Raw genomic sequence first — 20,790 nt, 5'->3', positions numbered from 1 at the left:
CATTGATAGCATACTAGTATACATTAGCACGTGTTACACAATCTCTCGCTGTCAGGGGCTGATTTTGGCCCCTCCCCTAATATGACTGCTAGAAGTGTGATTTAGTCAGTCAAGCATTGCTTTCCAAGCAGATTGGATGCGGCTATTTTTGACGTGTTTTTAGGCATTTTTGTCGGGCTTTCTACTTTTTCATGTTTTTTTGTTTGTCTCGTTTGTCTCACCAACCGTCAAAGTCGAAAGCCTGACAAAACAAAACGCCTAAAACCATGTAAAAAAAAAAACGAAAACCAGCCGGACCCACTCCTCTGCCTGGAGAGTAGACAAAAACGCCTAAAAACACGTCAAAAACCAGTCGGACCCACTCCTCTGCTTAGAGAGAAATTGTTTAACGCAAGTGGTGTTATAGCAAGTGTATTAGTCAGGTCTAGCACGTACAGTTGAGTCTTTCCAGCTACACGTCGGGCTCGCCCGGCCCCGCTATGTGGGCACGTCATTTGTTTACCTCCCTGGTGTGATATAGACCCGCTGTATAAAACCGGCACTCAGCAATGTTGTTTACTTGACACTGCGTACACAGTCCACACGCAACAGGAGCAACCTGATCGGACCGGTCATTAGGCGGAACCGCTCGCGGGAGGTCTGAGGTGTCCGACCGCTTGTCCAGACACAACGTCGCGTACGTACCTGCCGCGGAATCTTACGGAGTTCAACGTCTCAGGACTTTCCTTACAAGACTTCTGGAGGCGGTTAAGACTGAAGGTAAGCAGCAGCGGAAGTCTTAAAGACAGTGGGCGAAGAGTTTCTTATGAGTCATGGTTTTCTGAGTCAGAGAACAGTTGGTCGCCAGATATACACCTGCACAAATAGCCCGCGTGCGACACTTCAGAACATCTGTGGGCAAATCTTACACCTCTAATTATAAGGTAGTCTTCTCGTTCTCTCTGCCGACCGCACGAAGTCCAGGTGAGATTCTTTCGTAGCTGTGTGGTAGAAAACTGAATTTGTATAATCTCTACCAGACTAGCTATGCTGACTGTAGGGAGAATACAGGGAAGTCTGGCCACCATAGGGTTTCATTGGCCGGCGCAGTCGGAGGGGGAATACTAACCTTCCGGCCGCGGAGTGACTTTCATTATTCCCTTTCTTTCCGAATAGAAGAGTAGAAAGGCTTGGAAGACTTGGATGGTAGAATGTAATAGGAGAGGTATTGAGTCTTGGAACGAGCTTGTCAATTAAGACGATGGCTACAAGCGGTTTAACCCTTAAACATACTCGTCATAATCTCTTTACAAACAGGTGAGATTCGGAGAAAGACCTCCAACATGCACCGGCCTTTTAGACAAAGGTCGTCACTGGTGTTAGTTTCTGGGTGATTTAACCTAACATTTCCACCATTTCGCGCTAGAATGGCCGGTGAATAACGGTTCTTGTAGGTTTGAAATATTGCTGTCTTTTGGAAGTCACTCGTTCTGGGGCTGTGGTAATAGAATGGCGTATTTAAAGTCGAGCTTTTACTAGATCCATTTTGCTACCGATGATTTGCGGCAGGTTTTGCATTGAAGCTTGGTCCTTCTTTCTGGACAACTTAGTAACTATGATACGACCACCATAATGCTAAGATCGATATGCCATTCTTACAGTATGCGATCCATGCTATTGTGGCACAAAATGTTTTGGCTATAAGCTTCGTCACAATTATCATGTTTTGTGGTCTGCTATGCATTTGTGATCATAAGAAAAATGAGAAGTAACGTTGAATGTTCAAACCACAAGAAAAGCTGGCCTTCGGTCAGTTGGGGGGGGGGGGTGTAAAAGAGGTGCATTCCTTTTGAGCTACTCTCCAAGCAGGAGAGAGGGTCCGGCTGCTTTTTGACGTGTTTAGGCGTTTTTGTCGGGCTCTCTACTCTGTAATGTCATTTCACAGTGGGTTAGTAAGACAACTAAGACATTACAAAGTAGAAAGCCCGACTAAAACGCCACAAAACACGTCAAAAACCAGCCGGACCCACACCTCTGCTTGGAGAGTACTTTTTAGCAGTATTTGCTAGCAAGTGGACACCCAGTGGTCTGTTTGATGGAACATGTTGGCTTTGTAGGTTTCGAAGAGGGAAGGGTATAGAAGCTTCCTCAGGTCACACGAAATACGGTTTATTTCAGACACTACCGTTTCGTGCGACTGAACAATTCCAAGAAACCCTCTACAAAAACATCTCTTCTCATGAAGGACCCTTGAGTGGCTCGGACCTGTGCCTTATCTGTGGCGGCTATGTTTGTGTACCGCTGGCGGGCGGGAGTCGTTCTGTACCGGGACATTCTCACACGTAGATACGATCTGTCACTATTTTCCTAAGAGCGACGTGAGAGATTTAAAGACTGCTCTTAGCAGTCTCCTTATCAAATGACGCAGTTTAGAGTGTTGTAACACGGATTAGTGGCGAGATGGGAGACAATGGTTGGGGGGCCAATGAATTAATTTGTCTTGTATAGGAATCAGTCGCTAAGTCGGCCCTCATGGGCATTAGCACGTTTTGTATGGATTTTGTGCTTTAAGGTGTGTTGATGATGTTGTAAACTTTTCGATTGATTTTCTGTACTTTTTTTCTTTAAACTAGAATTATATATTCATCACTCAATTACTCACTCACTCACTCACTCATCCATTCATTCACTAATTCATTCATTCATTCACTCACTCATGATCACTCACCCATTCACGCAATACGTTTGAAAACATTTCAAAATACAATATGATTTTGTTCTAACTGAGTTGCTTTTTGAGATCAACTTGGCGTTTGTAAAAATATTATCATCATCATCTTGTCTTGGTTTCACGGATGTAAAAAAATGGGGTGAAAAATAAGTACATTTTGGAAATCCGGAGTGCTTCTTTCAGCAGTCTTCTCCGAGCGATGGTCGTTATGACAAGATTTTTTACTTAGATGTACTCAGGTGCTCACGGTTGCTATGACAACAAACATTGCCTGACAGTATTTGTTGTCGCACGTCCGTCACTGTCGGAAGTCTCAGGCAGACCGCACCCACATCGGGTCGGTCGTGTTACAAATATGTCCCGATGTTTGATTGAGATGTTCTAATATAGGACGTGTGGACAGGCGGTGTTTTTAGGGACCAGAAACTAGGTCGACCACTCTCCTGAATGCTGTTTCCAAGGCCCACACAGACCAACTCTTCGGCTCTAGGGCCAACATGTCCCCAATGAAATTCTACAACAGGCCCCCTGAGTTAGATACATATTATAGAGATCGGGGGTCTCGCATCCAGGCTAGCCGACTACTGGCTGGCATCGGGGTCCAAAGTAGCTGTAGATATTAACCTTAACATTCTAAAGTAACCGTTTGGCACCCTATTCCCCATTGGTTACAGAGTTAGGCAGCAGGGAGAAGGTTAAATGAACACATGTTGTTGTTATGTATAAAGAAAATGGCCACTTCGTTAAGTACATCCCTGTACATACATGTACATCATGGTACATCCAGGACATTCCAGTCTTAACACATTAAGTGTTTGCAAACCAATGCTGGTAAATTACCCACAGTGTAAGCTATTGTATCGTTATTTGAATGAGTATATCAACATTGGCATTCCTCGGAAATACCCCAAGATTAACCCACACAATCACTGATTTAGCCTGTATCAGCCCTTTGGATTAATCGATTGGATTAAAGGTCCAGTAGATTTCACGTCTGGAGTGATGTTCAAAACTGGAACACGTTTGGCCGTCGGTAAACAAAAGATCGCAATCTCAGCGTGTCGACATCCGGATTAGGGAATTACTCACGACAAACACGCTAACGTCATTAAACACTTCAACTCAAATCACTCTTAAGCTCTGCTTTTATTGTCTTTACAAAACTGCCTTTCTGTTCACACAGGTGACGTCATCAGAACGCTGATCTCTGACAACCGAAGAGAATTATTCCATACGGATCGTGTAACTCAATTCCCGGATTTTCCTGAATGAGATGTAACTTAAAACCTATGGACAATGGCTGAACATCGGAGAGTAGAAACACTTCTGGTTGTCGTTCTCTGCTTCGCCGCCATCTTTATCGAACGTTCCACTTCCCGCCATGTTGGTTCGTGCGTCGGTTGCCATGGCGACAAACGAGATGGCGACAGTCTGTCGGCCCTGTCGAGATTCTGGACGAAAGTGCAAGCAGCTATGATCGACGCAGAGAAACAGCTCGGAATGGAAAAGAAAACTACCGAGGACTCTTCTGTAAACGATGTCATTGGAGCTCAGCAAAGCCGCTTGGCAGCTGACAAAAGCGCAAACACACAGCCAGTCGCGAACGATGCGAGGCGTTTGTCGGAAGCCGGGATCATCGCAAACCTAACGGCGAGAGTCGCGGCCTTGGAGCAGACCATGGCGGCCGCGGTTTCTGAGGGAAAGAGGCTGGAATCAGAAGTGACGGAGCTGAGTTCTCTTCCCCAGGTTGAGAGAGAGCCCACCTTGCCAAGACATCTACGGAGACAAGTGGAACATCTTGAAGAAAATATCGGCGTGATTGAAATGAAATTGGAAGACGAACGAGACAAAGTCAGGCGGTACGAGGAAGAGTTGGCCCTCGTCATTGGGAAACAGACGAGTCTGGAAGAAAAACTCGAGCATCTTGAAAGTCTCATCGCCTTCCGGACTCTCGTTCCCAGAGAAAACAAGCCAAGGCACAAGAAGAGTTCTCGTTCCCATGATTCCCACTGGTCTCCATCCGGGCATCGCGAAGATGCTTCCCAGGGTGCCGTGCGCGAGGAAAAGGTGATATTGGAGGAGGATCCGAAAGACCTGGAGGATTTCTATGATTATGATGAGTATGATTATGACTCCACTCACGAGGCAAGGGGGCAAAGATAACCGGCCTGCAGATTGAAAAATAAATTTCATTTCAAGACAATATTATTTGCCATGAACAGACGCATTAGTTTTAGTTATTAGTCTTCAAAGTCGGATCAGATATACAGGTGTACGTTTTTTGCTGTTGATTGTTATTCAATCATATTCAAGGAATATAGGTTATTGTTTCAATAGCCATATCATTCGTCATAAGTATCATACTCATGAGTGATCTATTTTTCAAGTTCGACCAAGTATGTGGTTTTGAGCCAAAGCATGGAACTTCAGTATATGCTGAGTAAGATTTGTTGATTGTTATTCAAACATATTTATGGAAGATCGATAATCACTTGAGAAATATGTAATCTGAATTTGCCTCCATTATAAGTAAATCTCACACACAAATTGTTCGATGACAAGTATTTACGTTGTAGAACACCCTCTGAGCCGGCCGAGGACAAAGGCTATGTACACTAATGTACACATCGATTAGAATATTTACATAACATGTTCCCTCGCGATCAGAGGGCTACCACTTAGAGCGTGGAATGGAACCTTTGATTTGCAGTGTTTGTATAGTATGACAGCGATGTGATACAGTCAAAGGGGAAGGTTGCTAACATTTTGTTTGGACGTTGGTCTGACTAGTCCGGGTCGGCACGGTGACGATCGTACGACGAATGTATCGTACGATCGTATCGTACGAATGTGTCGTACGATGCTTAAGTACAATCATCCTTGGGATATCCGTGCATGTGTCGCTCAAAATTCAGCTATCTTGTTATGTAAAAGGCTGTCTCGGTGTTATATTCTTAACGGCGGTTGGTTCTGTTGTACAAAAATGTCAAAACAGGATACTTTTATATACCTGATGTCATGTAAGAACGAATATATAATGGACAAAGTATGTAGTCATATTTCCAAATGTTTCAAAAAGAGAGAAGAAACTACTAGGTGATCATCATTTAGTTTAGCAATATCCCACAGGTTGTATGTTTTAGTTTTTAGCATTAGAATGTAGCATTTTATCAATTTATGTTTTATATTATGTTCCCTACAGACCACATGTGGTCTTCTGTGCATTTAGCCCTTATGGGCAGGAATATGCAATAAAGACTATTATTATTATTATAATCTGCTTGGAAATTCTGCGACAAAATTAGGTTTAACATCAATGTGCATCTTTTTGTTTGGTGATTTGGTAATTTCAAAAATTACGATTCATAAAACTATATTCAAGTATAACGAAGCATATGATGATGAATTGTAGCCAGCCAAATTCATTAAATTTCTTATAGCTAAGCGTACAGTATGTACGTATCTATCTAAATGTATCTCAGCAACTGTTATATCCCAATGGTAGCTAGGTCGATGTACTGTTCCATATTGAGTGATTGTGTCGTAGTTTGTATCTACTTCGTAATGGCTTGTTCAATTTACATAAATACGTGTGTGTTTACGTTGAAAATACCTCAAGTGGTTTGCGAGGAGTGCGTCTGTATGTATATTCTGATTAAAATATTTGTACAACTTGATATCAAGCATCTGTTACTTCGTCGTCTATATTCTTAATCTGTGATGTTTGTGCCATTGTCTGACCGATGTCTCATAAACAATGTATTTTCCAGGTAAAATGTTATTTAACGAAGGACGTTCTATCACATCATAGTTAATGATAGTACGTACGCATGTCCACTTGTTATCTCCATGAAAATGGATATATTGTTTAGGGTGTGTGTGTGTGTGTGTGTGTGTGTGTGTGTGTGTGTGTGTGTGTGTGTGTGTGTGTGTGTGTGTGTGTGTGTGTGTGTGTGCGTGCGTGCGTGCTTGCGTGCGTGCGTGCGTGCGTGCGTGCGTGCGTGTGTGTGTGCGTGCGTGCGTGTGTGTGTGTGTCTGTGTCTGTGTGTCTGTCTGTCTGTGTGTTTATGTTTCCGGATGTTTGTAGTCATCATAGCTCAAGAACCTCTGGATGGATTATGATGATACTTAATATGTGGGTAGGTGTTGAGAAGACAAGGCTAAGGGTCGATTGTGGGCCCTCTGGTATCCAACCTTGGTACTGCAGCTGAACCTCTGTTTTTTGTATCTTTTAACCTGGACGTGCTATGGTCTTGATCCTTTGCTGGCAGATAGCTTGTGATGTATGGAAGAAGTGGTATAGGTTTGAACTCTCCAGCAGTTTGTTTACAATAGACATGTTTCATTTACCCCCTGCACTGGTTACTTGCCTGACCTATTCTCTGTTCTTTCTTCTTGTACATGTGATTTACTACTCCTCAGCAATTTCTTTAGCATGATTGTGAAAAACATCTTGTATTTTGTGCCATCTATCAAAAAAAAATTTACCCTCAAATGTCATAAGGGGGAGGGAATTGTGTACAAACTTTTAACCTGTTTTAATTGTGGTAATTTTTTTGTTTAACTTGTTATATTGTTTTTTATGAACACGATTAACGTTAGATGTAAAACAGATAACAGTTTATAAATGATACGCCCCTTCCCTAGCTCCTAGCTCCTGACGCTTGGAGGTTTCATCGTTTAGCGTGAAAACATTCCTGTAAATCTAGCAATCAGGTAAATGTAAGCCACTAAGCCAGCACAGACAGATTACATGTCAGGGTAGCTCGCCTTTTTACAGCCGTTCCTCGTCGAAAGAGCCAGCACGGTTGTTAATAACGGCAGACATGTTTAGACGGGTGAAGAGCCATCTGCGTTCTGTCTGTCTCGCTTAATGGCAATGTACACGTCCACTTATCGCCCGTACAAATAAATACGACCTGAGGTAATTAACGAATACATCAATCCGCCATGTTGTTTTAAACGGGAGCATAAATCACATTCGGGCCTAGGGGAAGAAAATTGTGTTTCCGTTACCCATCAGACCCAGGCAAAACCCTAGTCTTTAAGCAGAGGTTCGGCTTCGGCTGTTTTTTGACGTGTTTTACGCGTTTTTGTCGGGCTTTACATTTTGTCCCGTTTTCCTTATGTCGCCATGCCATCTATGTTCAGCTCGGCGACATTGCAACGACATGCCGACCTTAGACTTTTTTTGTCGACCGCTGGAAGGTTGATTATGAAACTGCCGTTTTTCGTGATGAAACTCAAAACAGACTTTCTGTATTTTACACTATTTTAACAAAAAGCTTAAGTAAATATTGTACTTCTTTGTTCAGTTCATCGATATACTTGTTTTTACACCATGTATATCTGTGTTGACAGCCACTCGAGGGAGTAGGGCGAATCTACATAGTGTCATGTCAGTTCATCAGTTCTGTTGCAGCCGGGCTTTCCTAGCCCTCCTCTTGGCCTCAGCGGCTGCTATCCTCTCAGCTTCGAAAGTTGCGGCGCTCTTGTAGCTCAGCTGACGCCAGGTGCTGCGATCGTTGCAGAGAGCTTCAAAGTTTGTGGGGTTTGTATATCTGTATAAACAGAGTGAATATGGTGTTGAAAAAAAAAACAGTGTGCTGATGCATGTTATTTTTACGGTGTATTTGTTTGACCACTCAGGCCGAAAACCCTCCAGAAGAAGATAAGAAAAAAGAGCATCCCATGACCCTAACTTGTCAAGTACCATTATGATCAGAAACACAACATTTTCTGCCTAGGCCACAGGAAAATCAACTGGTGGGGATTCTTGATGCATGTATGCAGGGTGAACCCGGGTCGACATACACACACATCAATCATTCCGGTGCTTTTCATTCCATATTTCCTTGTCAGGACTCGTTTCGTCCCGCTGGCAAGTTGTTAGTTTAGATAGGAGCGTGTGTAGTTATACCTCCAAAGATAGATGGGGGAATTACGTGCCATGGCCTTTACTGTATGTGTGTATATATATCTTGCCATACATTTGCAAACATCGAATCGTGAATTAATGATTTATCGATATCTAGATTGACTTTTGTTTTTGAGTGTGTGTGTGTGTGTGTATGTATGTGTGTGTGTGTGTGCGTGTGTGTGTGTGTGTGTGTGTGTGTGTGTGTGTGTGTGTGTGTGTGTGTGTGTGTGTGTAGCTTGCCATACGTTTGCAAACTTTGAATAATTGATTAGTGATTTATCGATATCTATATTAACTTTTGGGTTGATTGGTGAATTGATTGATTTGTTGATTGTTGTATTTATCTACCTCATTGATTGACTTACATTGAATTAACGTGGCAATAGCAACATTACGTTTGGTCACATAACGAGCAATTCATCACAAGAGCTTCATTTATTAGTTGGCAGGCGAACTTTCATCAGACTAGAACCACTGAATTACATCAGCTGTAATTTGGGGGAAAACCAGATCAGTCATCGGTAGCACTTACCCGATTTATACGAATTCTATCATGATTGTATACCAACATAATTCATTAAGATCAAAATGAGTACTTTATTGTTATCATATTCGTGTCTACAAATCTGACGCGATTTCAAAATGTACACATATTGATATTATATGAAGCACAAACGTGTAAACACACGTCAATATCGTTAGTTTTTATTCGGCTCTGTCTGCGCTTTGAATGTAATCATGAACGTATTCCTGACCCGGCAGTCTGACTGTGTAGCACGGAGATTCGATTAGCATTGAGCGAGTCTAATGAGTCTGAACGGCGCGGGAGCAAATTAAAGTATCGTCTGCATCTCCCCTGGCAACGGCTCAGACAGAAGCGCGGGAAAAAAAATCGTCTGCATTCCCCCTGGCAACGGCTCAGACAGAAGCGCGGGAGAAAAAAGATCGTCTGCAATCTCCCTGGCAACGGCTCAGGTAGAAGCGCGGGAGAAAAAAGATCGTCTTTATTTCCCCTGGCAACGGCTCAGACAGAAGCGCGAGAAAAAAATCGTCTGCATTCCCCCTGGCAACGGCTCAGACAGAAGCGCGGGAGAAAAAAGATCGTCTGCATCCCCCCTGGCAACGGCTCAGGCAAAAGCGCGGGAGAAAAAAGATCGTCTGCATCCCCCCTGGCAACGGCTCAGGCAAAAGCGCGGGAGAAAAAAGATCGTCTGCATCCCCCTGGCAACGGCTCAGGTAGAAGCGCGGGGGAAAAAAGATCGTCTGCAATCTCCCTGGCAACGGCTAAGGCAGAAGCGCGGGACAAAAAAAATCGTCTGCATCTCCCTAGCAACGGCTCAGACAGAAGCGCGGGAGAAAAAAAATCGTCTGCATTCCCCCTGGCAACGGCTCAGGTAGAAGCGCGTAATAAAAAAGATCGTCTGCATCTCCCCTGGTAACGGCTCTGGCATAAGCGCGGGAGAAAAAAAAAGATCGTCTGCATCTCCCTTGGCAACGGTTCATGCAGAAGCGCGGGAGAAAAAAAAATATCGTCTGGACTCCCCTAGCAACAGCTCAGGCAGAAGCGGGGGAGAAAAAAATCGTCTGGCTGAGTGCATTCCCCCTAGCAACGGCTCAGGTAGAAGCGCGGGCTGCGCCACTATCTCTAGTGATATCGGTGTGCGCGAAGGTTTGCGCTGTCTCCTGGGTCCGGTAAAACGTCAGACCGAGTCAGACCGGTTAGTGTCGGCCTGGAACAACAACGTGATCTCCCCACAACCTCTCCGGGTCCCGGACGGTGCAGGTGTATGTAGCTGCCGTGCTCTCGAGCTCTCAGCAGAACACCTGTGCGACCAATTCTGGGATATCCAGGCAACCTAACCAAGCAACCTGCTACATTGTGCAAAGAGAGGACGGTAAGCGTTTCATTCATTAGCGTTACATGCTACCTGGGCTTGCATTCGACATTGATGCAATGTATCCATTTGTAGTGACAGAGGTGCAAGTTAACGTAATGTTGCTTCAACGGTTCAGGACGCCTTTTAAGGCAAGCGGACGAATGTATATCGGATTTTGAAGAGAGAAGATGAACTGCAGAAAGACAAAATGCACCGCGTCATTATATGTCCCCTTGTTCCCGAGTATTTGTCTTTACACGATAGTATCTCATCCTATTCTGGACATGGGCTTTTAACGCAAGATATGGAAGTTGGCGGGCTACTGTGTAGATCTTGCTGTAGTCGTTCATATGAATCCTGGATGTTTTTGTAAGATGTCTATAGCTGATTTCTGGATTTCAAGGACCATGCATGTGCACTATTGGATCGTTGTCCTTGATGCTGCATTGCCATATCGGATGCAATGCGGATGAGTCTATTCGATAAAGACTCTTACTTATGAGGTTTAGTGTTCCCATCTGAATTGCATGTCTGTCTGTATGTATGTGTGTACATCAGTGAGCACACAAAGAGTGGCAACGTGTCATCAGAAATCGGAAGGAATTTATGAAAAAACAATCAAATATTTGAACACAACTAGGGATAGTTAGAGCAGATAATATATTTATGCGTGCTGCTCGCATGCAGGAATTTTACAGTAAGCTGTCGTCTGCTGCTATAAACGATTTACTGCTAAATGTTTAATGGTATTTCCCGTCCCCTGGGGCCGGCAATCTTACATGAGCTGTCAGAACCCCGTACTGCCATAAAAGGCGCACGCGGCCATGAAATGTGATTAGCGAAGGCGCATGGCAGCCTTTTTCTTAAAAGCCATTCTGTGTTAGAGATAGGGCAAGATTGAGCGAATCGAGTGTATTCCGTAATATGTTCGAATGATACATGTGCATCATATTGAATATGATGATAATCATAGTAACATTGCAGCTAATACACGCCCAGAGGCAACAGACAAATAACAGTATACATTGCACATAAGGGACAAATAAGATAAGAATGATATGTAAATAAAAGTGGAAATACTATTGTTCTAAAGTTTCACTTCAAAATCCATCTGTGTTCGTAGAAGTCATTTTGTAAAACGTTATACTGCAATTTTAACACAAGTTTTTGGACTTACCCAAATTTTTGACTGTTCAAGGCAACTCCAGTCACAGAGACAGCAAATTTCTAAAGCTATTTCTACTTAAATTCAACTATTGATTGGTCCGAGTTCTTTGCTGCAGGCAGTGAAAAATAAAATGTCCATTAGAACCCCTGGCTGTCTTAAAATGACACAAAAAGTTTTGTGTGTCTCCAAGACTCGTACAGAACAGAACGTACAATCTCCAGAATCACATAACCGCGTGACAGACAGACCCCTGGGAACGACACCGTACGTCACGTGGTGCCCTGGCAACGAGCCAGGAGTGCACTTTACCGAATTGGTATCAACCGACTTTGAACCGTGGAAAGCATGTCGCATCGATTCATATCTGTCCGACTCAGGCAGGTCGACCTTCCACTGATATATTCTAACGAGAGAGATGATATTTCAACTTTTATTGCTGCGTCTATTTCCAAGTGGTACTCGTCCCCCAGAATGAAAAGTAGAATCATTCTTTTCAGATATGTGTTAAGTAATGAAAGGTCTTCATTCAGTCATTTTTTTTGTTGGTAAAATGTCACATGGGACAATACAGAGGTATTCAAGACACTGAGTAGGCTGAATATACCTCAAGTGCAAGTGCCGAGTGATTTATGGCATCGACATTATCTAGATGAAACATTGCAACGTTGTGCGAATGTATAACATTCAACATGTCGATGTTGAGTGATTGCCTGGTAGACGTTTTCTGACTGGTGGTCAATAAGCTCAACCAGAAAAAGTCCCGCAACTTTACATGCTGTTAAATGGTGTATGTAAGTGTATATAATTATATTTATAGACTGTATGCTATTTCTAAGTCAAATATGTAACAAAACGTGACATTACATTCCTTTAACGCATATTGTTGATAAGAAAATAAGAAAAAGCTGCCACGCGAAATCAAGGCCCTTCCAGAACTAAAATACAACATACAAGAATGAATCTGTTAATGAAGTAACAGTATAATCTTGGCCACTTCAATACAGAAAACCTACTTCGATGTGTGAACTTGATACACTTGATACTCTTGGGACATTGCTTTATTGGTTAGGTGTCATGTACCGCTAGCTTTGGATGGATATTGCAGAGGATAGCAGCACGTGGTCTGCATGTGAGGCGGAAAGATGGATTCCTTGATACCTGAAATCGCTACTGCAGAAAGATTGGTAGCGATATTACACTATGTCTCATGATCAGAGTAGTGCGCACTGCGATTGGAAAGATAAATCGCTGGATACGATATCTATCAGATCTTACTGCATGACTACTTTGCTGAAGCATCACCTATTATGGCATAGATTCGTCTTTCTTCTCCTCTTTGCATCTCTACAGCAAAATGTACCCGATAAATGACAGTGGGTATCAAAAAATACACTTAGTAACGATTACAGAGCTTAAACGTTGTCCCAACAGTCCTGTACAATGTCATTTACCAACACGTTTAGATGAAGTTGCATGCGGAGAACAAAGTTATTGCCTGGCACATGTACTAGTTTCAGTTTCTCTAATCTAAGACACTGATGAAACTGAAAGATCGCATCGACTGAAACTCTGAAGTTGAACAAGAGTCCGTAGGACACAATTCTCCGTGAAGTATTTATAGTATGTACAAGTATTGACCCACACAAATTGCATCTCTGCACAGTCCAAGTAGTGTTTTAGAGCAAGTAAAGAAAAAAGTGTTTGTTTATCTTTTTCTTTCAATACATGAGTGGTCAACCTGCTGAAAAGTATGTTTTTACAGCATGGCACAGATGGGATCTAGAAATTCCGGGAAAAGTCACAAAGTTAGATCTAGATGGCCCCTTTTCAATTATCAACGAACCATTCAGCCTTACAACTAAGATGTATCAGAAATCACAAATATGCAGTAAATCCTCTTTCCACAATTTATTGCAGGCCGGCCTGATCTATAGCTATCAAGCTATTTGCAATAAAAAAAGTTTATATTACGTAACATTTCAAGAAGGTCAAAGGTCACCGGATCTAACAACCCGGAAGTGACACTGGCGCGCGCACTTTTCTGAGAGATATTTCTCAACAATCTTTCATCCCCTGCGTAAACTTTTGGCATTGTCACAGCCTACGTATTATAAACTACAAGTGTGGTAAGTTTGAAGGTCCAGAGATTTGCCATTTTCACACTGTGCGTAAAAGTGCATCGTCCGTCCCGTGCGCACATACTGTATGCAAGTTGCGAGTGGACACGGTATACTTAATACACAGACTGGAGGTCACTATGCACATGTTCGCAGCTAAAACTCACAATTCCCGTTGCCGCATTGGTATGTAACTTGGTATATCGTTTGCTAGGTTGCGTGTAGTGATGCACGTTGTCTATTTTTCAATGTAACAGTGACTATACAATCACAGCAAGTAAGGAGGATTTATACCCCGTATCTGCCTGAAGTATTCCATTCATGCATAACGGATTATAACATGGTCCCTATGGCAGGGCAGTGGGACATAGCATTAATTATAGGGGTGCAATTACGATATTGGATTGACGTTTAAAGTAGTTATGGTGTAAGAAAGCATTTGTGCATCACCACGCCGAACCAGGCAAACGATATGCCAAATTACACACCAATGCGACAACGGGATCGTGAGTTATAGCTGCGAACGCGCAAACAAATGCATTCCGAATACTCCCAGAAGGAGGTCATCCTCCTTCCCGGAGTAAAAAGCTTACCCAGTGACGCTCATGTGATACCAGAAATGTAATAAACGCGGCAGGCGTAGTTTCGAATCGCAGGTTGCGGACGGAATACATGTGACCCTTGGGATGTGACGCAATGGGTTGATGCGGTAGAGCATAGTAGATGATCACATCATCACACTATCACTACAGCTTCGCTCTAGATCTACAGCAGGGATTTCTCTCTGCTGGGCCTACAAGGTGAGATTGCTTTTTGCTTGACAGGAACGTTTCTGTCTCGGTTCTAAGTGGTCGCTTTAAGCCCAGAAAGCCGCTTTTGAGCCTTATGTACATTGTGTGCTGTGGCTGCATGTAGATATAAAATTCATAGATATGCATATTGTGATGTAGGCGTGTATCAAAGTCTATTTCAGTTAATAGATATAGATAGATACCTTTACAGCGAGAGACTGTTCTCTGTGTCTATATGGTAGGGTTTCAAGTGCTTTTCGTTGGTAAGAATGTTACTGTTTTTCAAAGTTATCGCTTAAGCTCAGAAAGCCGCTTTAGAGCCTTATCTAGCTGTGCCTAGATATGATATTCATAGATATGCATATTGTATTGTTGCCGTATATTATAGTCTATTTCATCGAATGTCTTTAGATATCTCGCCTTTCCCTGCGATGCTTTAGAAATGCTGCCACAGTACATTGTATGTGCTTTGTGCATTACAAGACGCATGGTGTTGAATGTGGCAGCCGAAGAACGATACGTTATGCGGCTTGTTTTGTATGACAACTACGCGGCGGCATTTTACGCTAATTTGATATTGTCGTCCCAAATGCACGTCAATCATCTGGTAATTTAATTCAAGGAAATACTGCCAAGATCTGTATGTATCCAATCCAGCGAGCTGTGCGCTTGTCAACGTACCCTGATCATGAAGAGTTGATGGTAATCTTGTAAATAGAATAATTTTTCCGACATCAGATCCACTGCGAGAAATCGAAACGACACCCCGGGGGGTATCATTAAAAGCGCGGGAATTTCTGGGAAACCTATTCCGCATGTCACATAGCTGTAGTCTCAAATGCCAGCCAACGCAAGGGCCCATCCTGCATTCATGTAGGAGTTTAAATATGGCCGGATGGATACGGACGACTGTGTACTTCTACCTATGGGCATCCTTGTTCGACAGCTTTAAACAACGCTTGCAGCTAGATCCGGTTAGGTGACAAGGTCATCCATTGTTATACAACCAGCTGCTGCCGCACCGCGTGCCCGCGAAGCTGTTGTGTTACGCCGAACGGCGGTTATACCAGCTATCGTACAATGTAGATACAGATGCAGATACAGAAGCTTGTGTGTTATACCGACTATATATACAAAACTCCTCCGGCGATATGTCCCGATAATTCCCATTCTTTATCATCTGTTAAGCCCACGGCGAAGTCTGTTGGAGACTACGGTATGTATCAGTCACCTCTCGCCACTCCGTCTGCCCAAACGCTGATTGATGTGAGGCTAGATTAGTACTGAGGAGCCCACATGAAACCCTCTTGATTTGCAAGTTAGATACACGTCATTTGTCACCATTAGGGAGCGCGTTACACCGGGTGGGGATATCCTCTGTCATCGTTTTCATACCTCTGCGACGGTACGGTACAATCGGGTTTTATTGCGCTCTGTCGTAAATATGGCACTGAATCACCAAAATAGCCAAGCGGCAAAAGATCACGATCGTTTATTTCAACTTGTCCACGTTGCTATTAGCTTTTCTGAGATGTAAAACCAGATACATTAGACGGCTGTTTATCTGTAATCTGTAAGCAGATGTTGTAGGTCCGACTTAGTGTTTTACGTGTGTTTTTGCTGCATTTCGTACGTTTTCTAGTGATAGAATAAGAGAAGACGAAGACATACATGTAACTAGACTGACGACCAAAATGCCGCAAAAACGCTCACAAAACACTGAGCCGGACCTACTACATCTGCTTGGAGATTCAGTCGTCAGGATCGCGATCGTTGGTGGGTTTTTCCTGATATAACACTGATGACTCTGTCTGTGAGCGGCAGATGCGTGTAGACAGTGACGGTTAGCGTTGAATTTCAGAAAACAAGTTCCGCATTTCGTCAACGTCACAGGAAAGACGTCATACTTTTATAGCGGGTATATATTTCTACTACATGTACCATGGCTTAGCTTTCCATTACACTCAGTCTGCTGTGTTAGTCAACTCATAATATGTGAATATGCTGTGGTAGCTACATGCAGAGTTCCAAGTTTCTTTTCCAAGTCAAAATGGCAGTTTGATCATACATTGCAGTGTTTTCAAGTATTTCTGATTTTGTAGAGACATGTATTAACGCTGAATTATCTATAGCTGGAACTCTTCCTTCTTTTACTCTCGGTTTATCTTGTCTCCCTCTAGGGAAAATCAATTCGCACTGGTTTTTCACAGACGAAATATTATTGAACTTGCTCGTATTGTTACCAACGGAATCGGAATACGATGTATAGCAGACCCTGTCATCTCTCTATCCGAACATACAATCATTTCTTTTAAAAATCCATGTCACTCTATATTAGTATGTACTGGCATTTTTACAAAAGGAATATTGGTGAACTTGCTCGTATTGTTAATAACGGAGTCCGATGTATAGCAGACCCTGTCATCTCTCTATCCCAGCGTACGTTTTGTCTCGTTTTGTCTCGTTTTGTTATCATTTCTGTTAAAAATTCATGTCTCTCTGTTATGAAGCATAGCCATCCGAGCCCGCGGGCCGGGGCGTTACGGGCCCCGTGAGATGTAATTATTCTCCAGTAAAATCCGAGACATTTATCCGCTCGCCCATCCGTCCTGCCCGGGGGTTAGGTGCTGGACGAACCGTGACATCGTGAATAGGTTCCTCTTGTCGGGGTTACGGACCCTTTTGACGGACTGTGCAGGTGGAATTGGCGGTTTATGGTGATGGACAGTCTGTGGGGTTCGAATGTCAACCGTAGTTGTATCCATTTATATAGGTTTATATCACTTGTGACCAGATATGCCAACAGGTAACGTTTTAGAATTTAACGATGTAAAAGGTGGCAACGTATTTTGCCGTCTTAAACAAGAAGGGCCCAAAACCAGAATTCTCGGAATATTGCTATCTTCAAAACGTTTGGAGAAACTCGGAAAAGGGACATAATAAACAGGAAAAGGAAAAAAAAAATACATGTATGTTATGTCCCTAGTTTCACCATGTGTGTGAGTCTTTTTAGAAAACTTCTTGAAAGCAGATTCAATTGTAACAAAATCAGTAGCCAGGTTTAAACATCACTAAAACTTCCATCTAATCGCAGATACATGTGAACAACATCAAAATCAGCGATGCAGAGGTGCTTGGCAAACCCTGATGCTGTGATACTAGAATTCATCAGCGTCCTCTTGGGGACATCTCTGTAACCTGACCTAGATCTGTCAGACAGGCGTCTCTGTTTGATCTATTCTCTAATAACTTCATCAAATTATTCTGATTTATGGCTTTCTCTACGGCGGTTTCATCATTTTATCTTCATCTGAATCCGTAGCGCCCAATTCCTGTCAGAGTATCTAACCCTTCGGAGTGACCTTGTCAATTCCGTACTGAATATTGCGGACGTGTAAGTGAAATAAATTGATACTTAAACATGATATTTTCAAAATTTAATTCCTTCGAACTATCCGCTTACTTGTGCAGATGACATAGAAAGAATTAAATCAGAGATAACGAAGTAAAATGTACAGTCTATGATATTGGAATGGATTGAAACTTTGATTCTATTTAAAGGATACATATCATCTCGAATCGCGAGTACACTTTACCCTTCCAGCACATTCGCAGGATACTGTAAATGCAAAAATATTCGAGTGTTCGCGGTGGTTTTGACTTCGCATTGAAACAATAGTAGTCATACAGTCACACAATGGAATGTTTTTTGTGGTGTTTTTTTAAGTTCGCGGTAAAAAGTTCACCGCGAAAACCGCGAACATAAAACCACAGTATTTCGCTATGAGTGAAGTCCTTTCATTCAGCCTGGGTGCTGGCTGTGGTATGAAAAAAAAAACTATTACTACAAACTATGTGACAAATTAAGAGTATTGCTGGCCTTTTTATTTGGTTGCCGTTAATTTAAATCTCAGATGACAGCGTATTCTATCTTCCAAGGTTGTGGCCGATATGCATCTCTTGCTTGTTGAAACTGTTCTCTTTAGGTTGACATTACTCAAGCGATGGTTTATGTTCTGGCTCGGAGTTACAGAGGACTAACATTTCAATTTCCAGTGTCAGGGAAAAGTTAATACATGCAGCAGACACATTTTCCCGGTATAAATCATGGGTTTATGTGTGTGTTTTCCAGGGCAGGAAATAATAAAACGTTTGTGTGGTTAATGCACACTTTACTGTTGCTTACAGCGCTGCTTTGCAAAGTAAAATAGTTTATGGACATCACAAAACTATACAGGTTTTCGTCAGGTCAGCTGGGCTTCTGACAAGAGTAAACATTAAATTGACAGTTAATGTTGCCACAAAATATATACCTTTGGAGAATCAGGAAACGCAATATGGTACATTCATATAATAATATTTTTTTTTACCATGTTCGTCCCAAAATCTGAACTTTACGGCATGAAATTGATGAAAATGTATCTTTGTAAGCTTAAAATGACGAATTTAACAAGGAAATTCAACATATTGGCTCCCAAACAATGAGTTGGACGGGAAAAGATTAAAAGCTGAAGACAGCCCTGGTTCATACCCAGGGACTCCTTTATGCATTTTTCTTGTGTAGGTCGAAATTCACCTCTCGAGTAGATGAATGACCCTCGCACCTGCAAAACGCATCGCGTGATCAACCCTTCAGACGACCTTCGTTCGGACATTTACATACCCCTGACTTAACCGCTTAAAGAAGGGATAGAACGTCAGATATATACATTTAGATCGTCATGTACATATACACAATCTTGTTGTAGCTTTTACGTATACGCTCAGAAAATACCTTCCCCCCTCCAAAGTTGTGGAGAAGAATACATAACAGGAATACAATTGATATATTCATTGTACAAACGCCTACTCCGTCCAGACTTCCAGTTTTCGTACAATCTAATTGACCCCCTTACCATGACAGAAATGGTTGACCCCTCCTTGGTAACTACCGTAAGATTTATCACCGCTTTCACTAAGGACGTCCAGACAATTAATAAAGTTGTTCCGATCCGGAGTTATCCTCCCCATGTCGCCTGTGATTAGTCTGGAGATTAACCAGTCGACTGGAGGGCGCGCAGGGCATGCCGGGAAACGTTACTGGCACGATAGAATGTCCTTGGGTCTTTCGGTCTCTCTCTGTAAATTATTCATAAAACACAAAGTACGGACACGACCTTATTGTGATCTTAATATTAGAGTGACACAAAGGAAAATTGGGATAAAGAAATATCTAGACGCTATGGCCTAGCGTCGTGTGCTGGGAGCAATTGAGAACCTCTGGATGGATTGTGATGATATTCGGTGTGTGGGTAGATATTGTGGACACAATGTCAGGGTCAATTTTGGGCCTCCTGGTGTCTGTCCTTGGTACTGCAACAGACTTCAGGTTTTCTACTCTATCTGTCCTGAACCTGCTATGGTCTTGAATTTTTTTTTGTGGCAGAAAGCTTTTAACGTAAGGAAGAAGTGAAATAGGTTTGGGCCCCCTATTTGTGCCTGTCATGGTCTCGTTGAAAATTGTGCAACGTAAATGTATATGTATATGTATATATATATATATATGTATATGACTGCTCCTTTCAACCTGTATGCGAAAATACCTACAGTTCGTGCTGCTAATACACCTTAACATTATTATTGGATCCTTACTAGAGACAATGTTCCAAAATAAGACACTTAATCTGTCTTTGTCGGTTGACATACTTCAGTCAAAGTTGTAACAGCCCTCCATAATTTTGTCTCTGACATTTAGTTACAATCGATCAATTATGAAAAGCTCCGGGCATTGTGCCCCAAGCAATCATGGCAAAAGAGGACTGCAAATACGATTTGTAGGATTTTAAATCAATTTGTTGAAACAATATATCCTGTTATATCAATTGCTGCAGATTGACATGGAAGGCCTGTCAGTCATAAGTCCGACAATCTCATCAAACCGTCAATAAAGTCGTTTCCTGGCTGCAATTTGTGACCCCAGGCGACCCTTCCGAGTATTGGAGTTATGCTGGAACGTTCCATTTGCAGTTAGGAGAGAAATGGTCAGACCTTTTTATTATGACCGAGGAAATTCTTAGGTAATAGCGGTAAATACAACAAGCTCAAAATACAATTACTGTGTCGACATTATGTCTAAAAACGAACCAGTAAATATGTATAAAAACTGACACAGAAATAGACATACAGACAGATAGACAACAGACAGACAGACAGACAGATAAGCAGGCA

At 42.4% G+C, this 20,790-nt stretch overlaps 2 protein-coding genes across 3 annotated transcripts in view; both read left to right on the top strand.

The window, feature by feature from the left end:
• LOC136426601 (uncharacterized) overlaps window positions 1-20,790 on the top strand; it is a 76,781-nt gene that overhangs the window by 22,529 nt on the left and 33,462 nt on the right. Inside the window, exon 1 of one of the 2 annotated variants that reach the window (XM_066415276.1) lies at window positions 10,250-10,525. The exons of the other annotated variant lie outside the window; for it this stretch is intronic. The gene's annotated coding sequence lies outside the window, so the exon portion shown is untranslated. Of the gene's footprint in view, window positions 1-10,249; window positions 10,526-20,790 lie in introns of those variants that run through there. 2 annotated transcript variants of the gene reach the window in all.
• Window positions 455-6,393, top strand: LOC136426600 (uncharacterized). The gene is made up of 2 exons (XM_066415274.1): window positions 455-759; window positions 3,894-6,393. Exon 2 carries the CDS (start codon window positions 4,007-4,009, stop codon window positions 4,871-4,873), a length of 867 nt encoding a protein of 288 aa, XP_066271371.1. The 5' UTR covers window positions 455-759; window positions 3,894-4,006; the 3' UTR covers window positions 4,874-6,393.

The sequence above is a fragment of the Branchiostoma lanceolatum genome, chromosome 2 (genome assembly GCF_035083965.1).
Source record: "Branchiostoma lanceolatum isolate klBraLanc5 chromosome 2, klBraLanc5.hap2, whole genome shotgun sequence".
NCBI classification, from domain to species: Eukaryota; Metazoa; Chordata; class Leptocardii; order Amphioxiformes; family Branchiostomatidae; genus Branchiostoma; species Branchiostoma lanceolatum.
This window is presented reverse-complemented; position numbering and strand designations above follow the sequence as displayed.

Bases quoted from the DNA above. Each gene is read 5' to 3' on its own strand.
- LOC136426600 (XM_066415274.1), top strand. From the start codon at position 4,007: ATGGCTGAACATCGGAGAGTAGAAACACTTCTGGTTGTCGTTCTCTGC.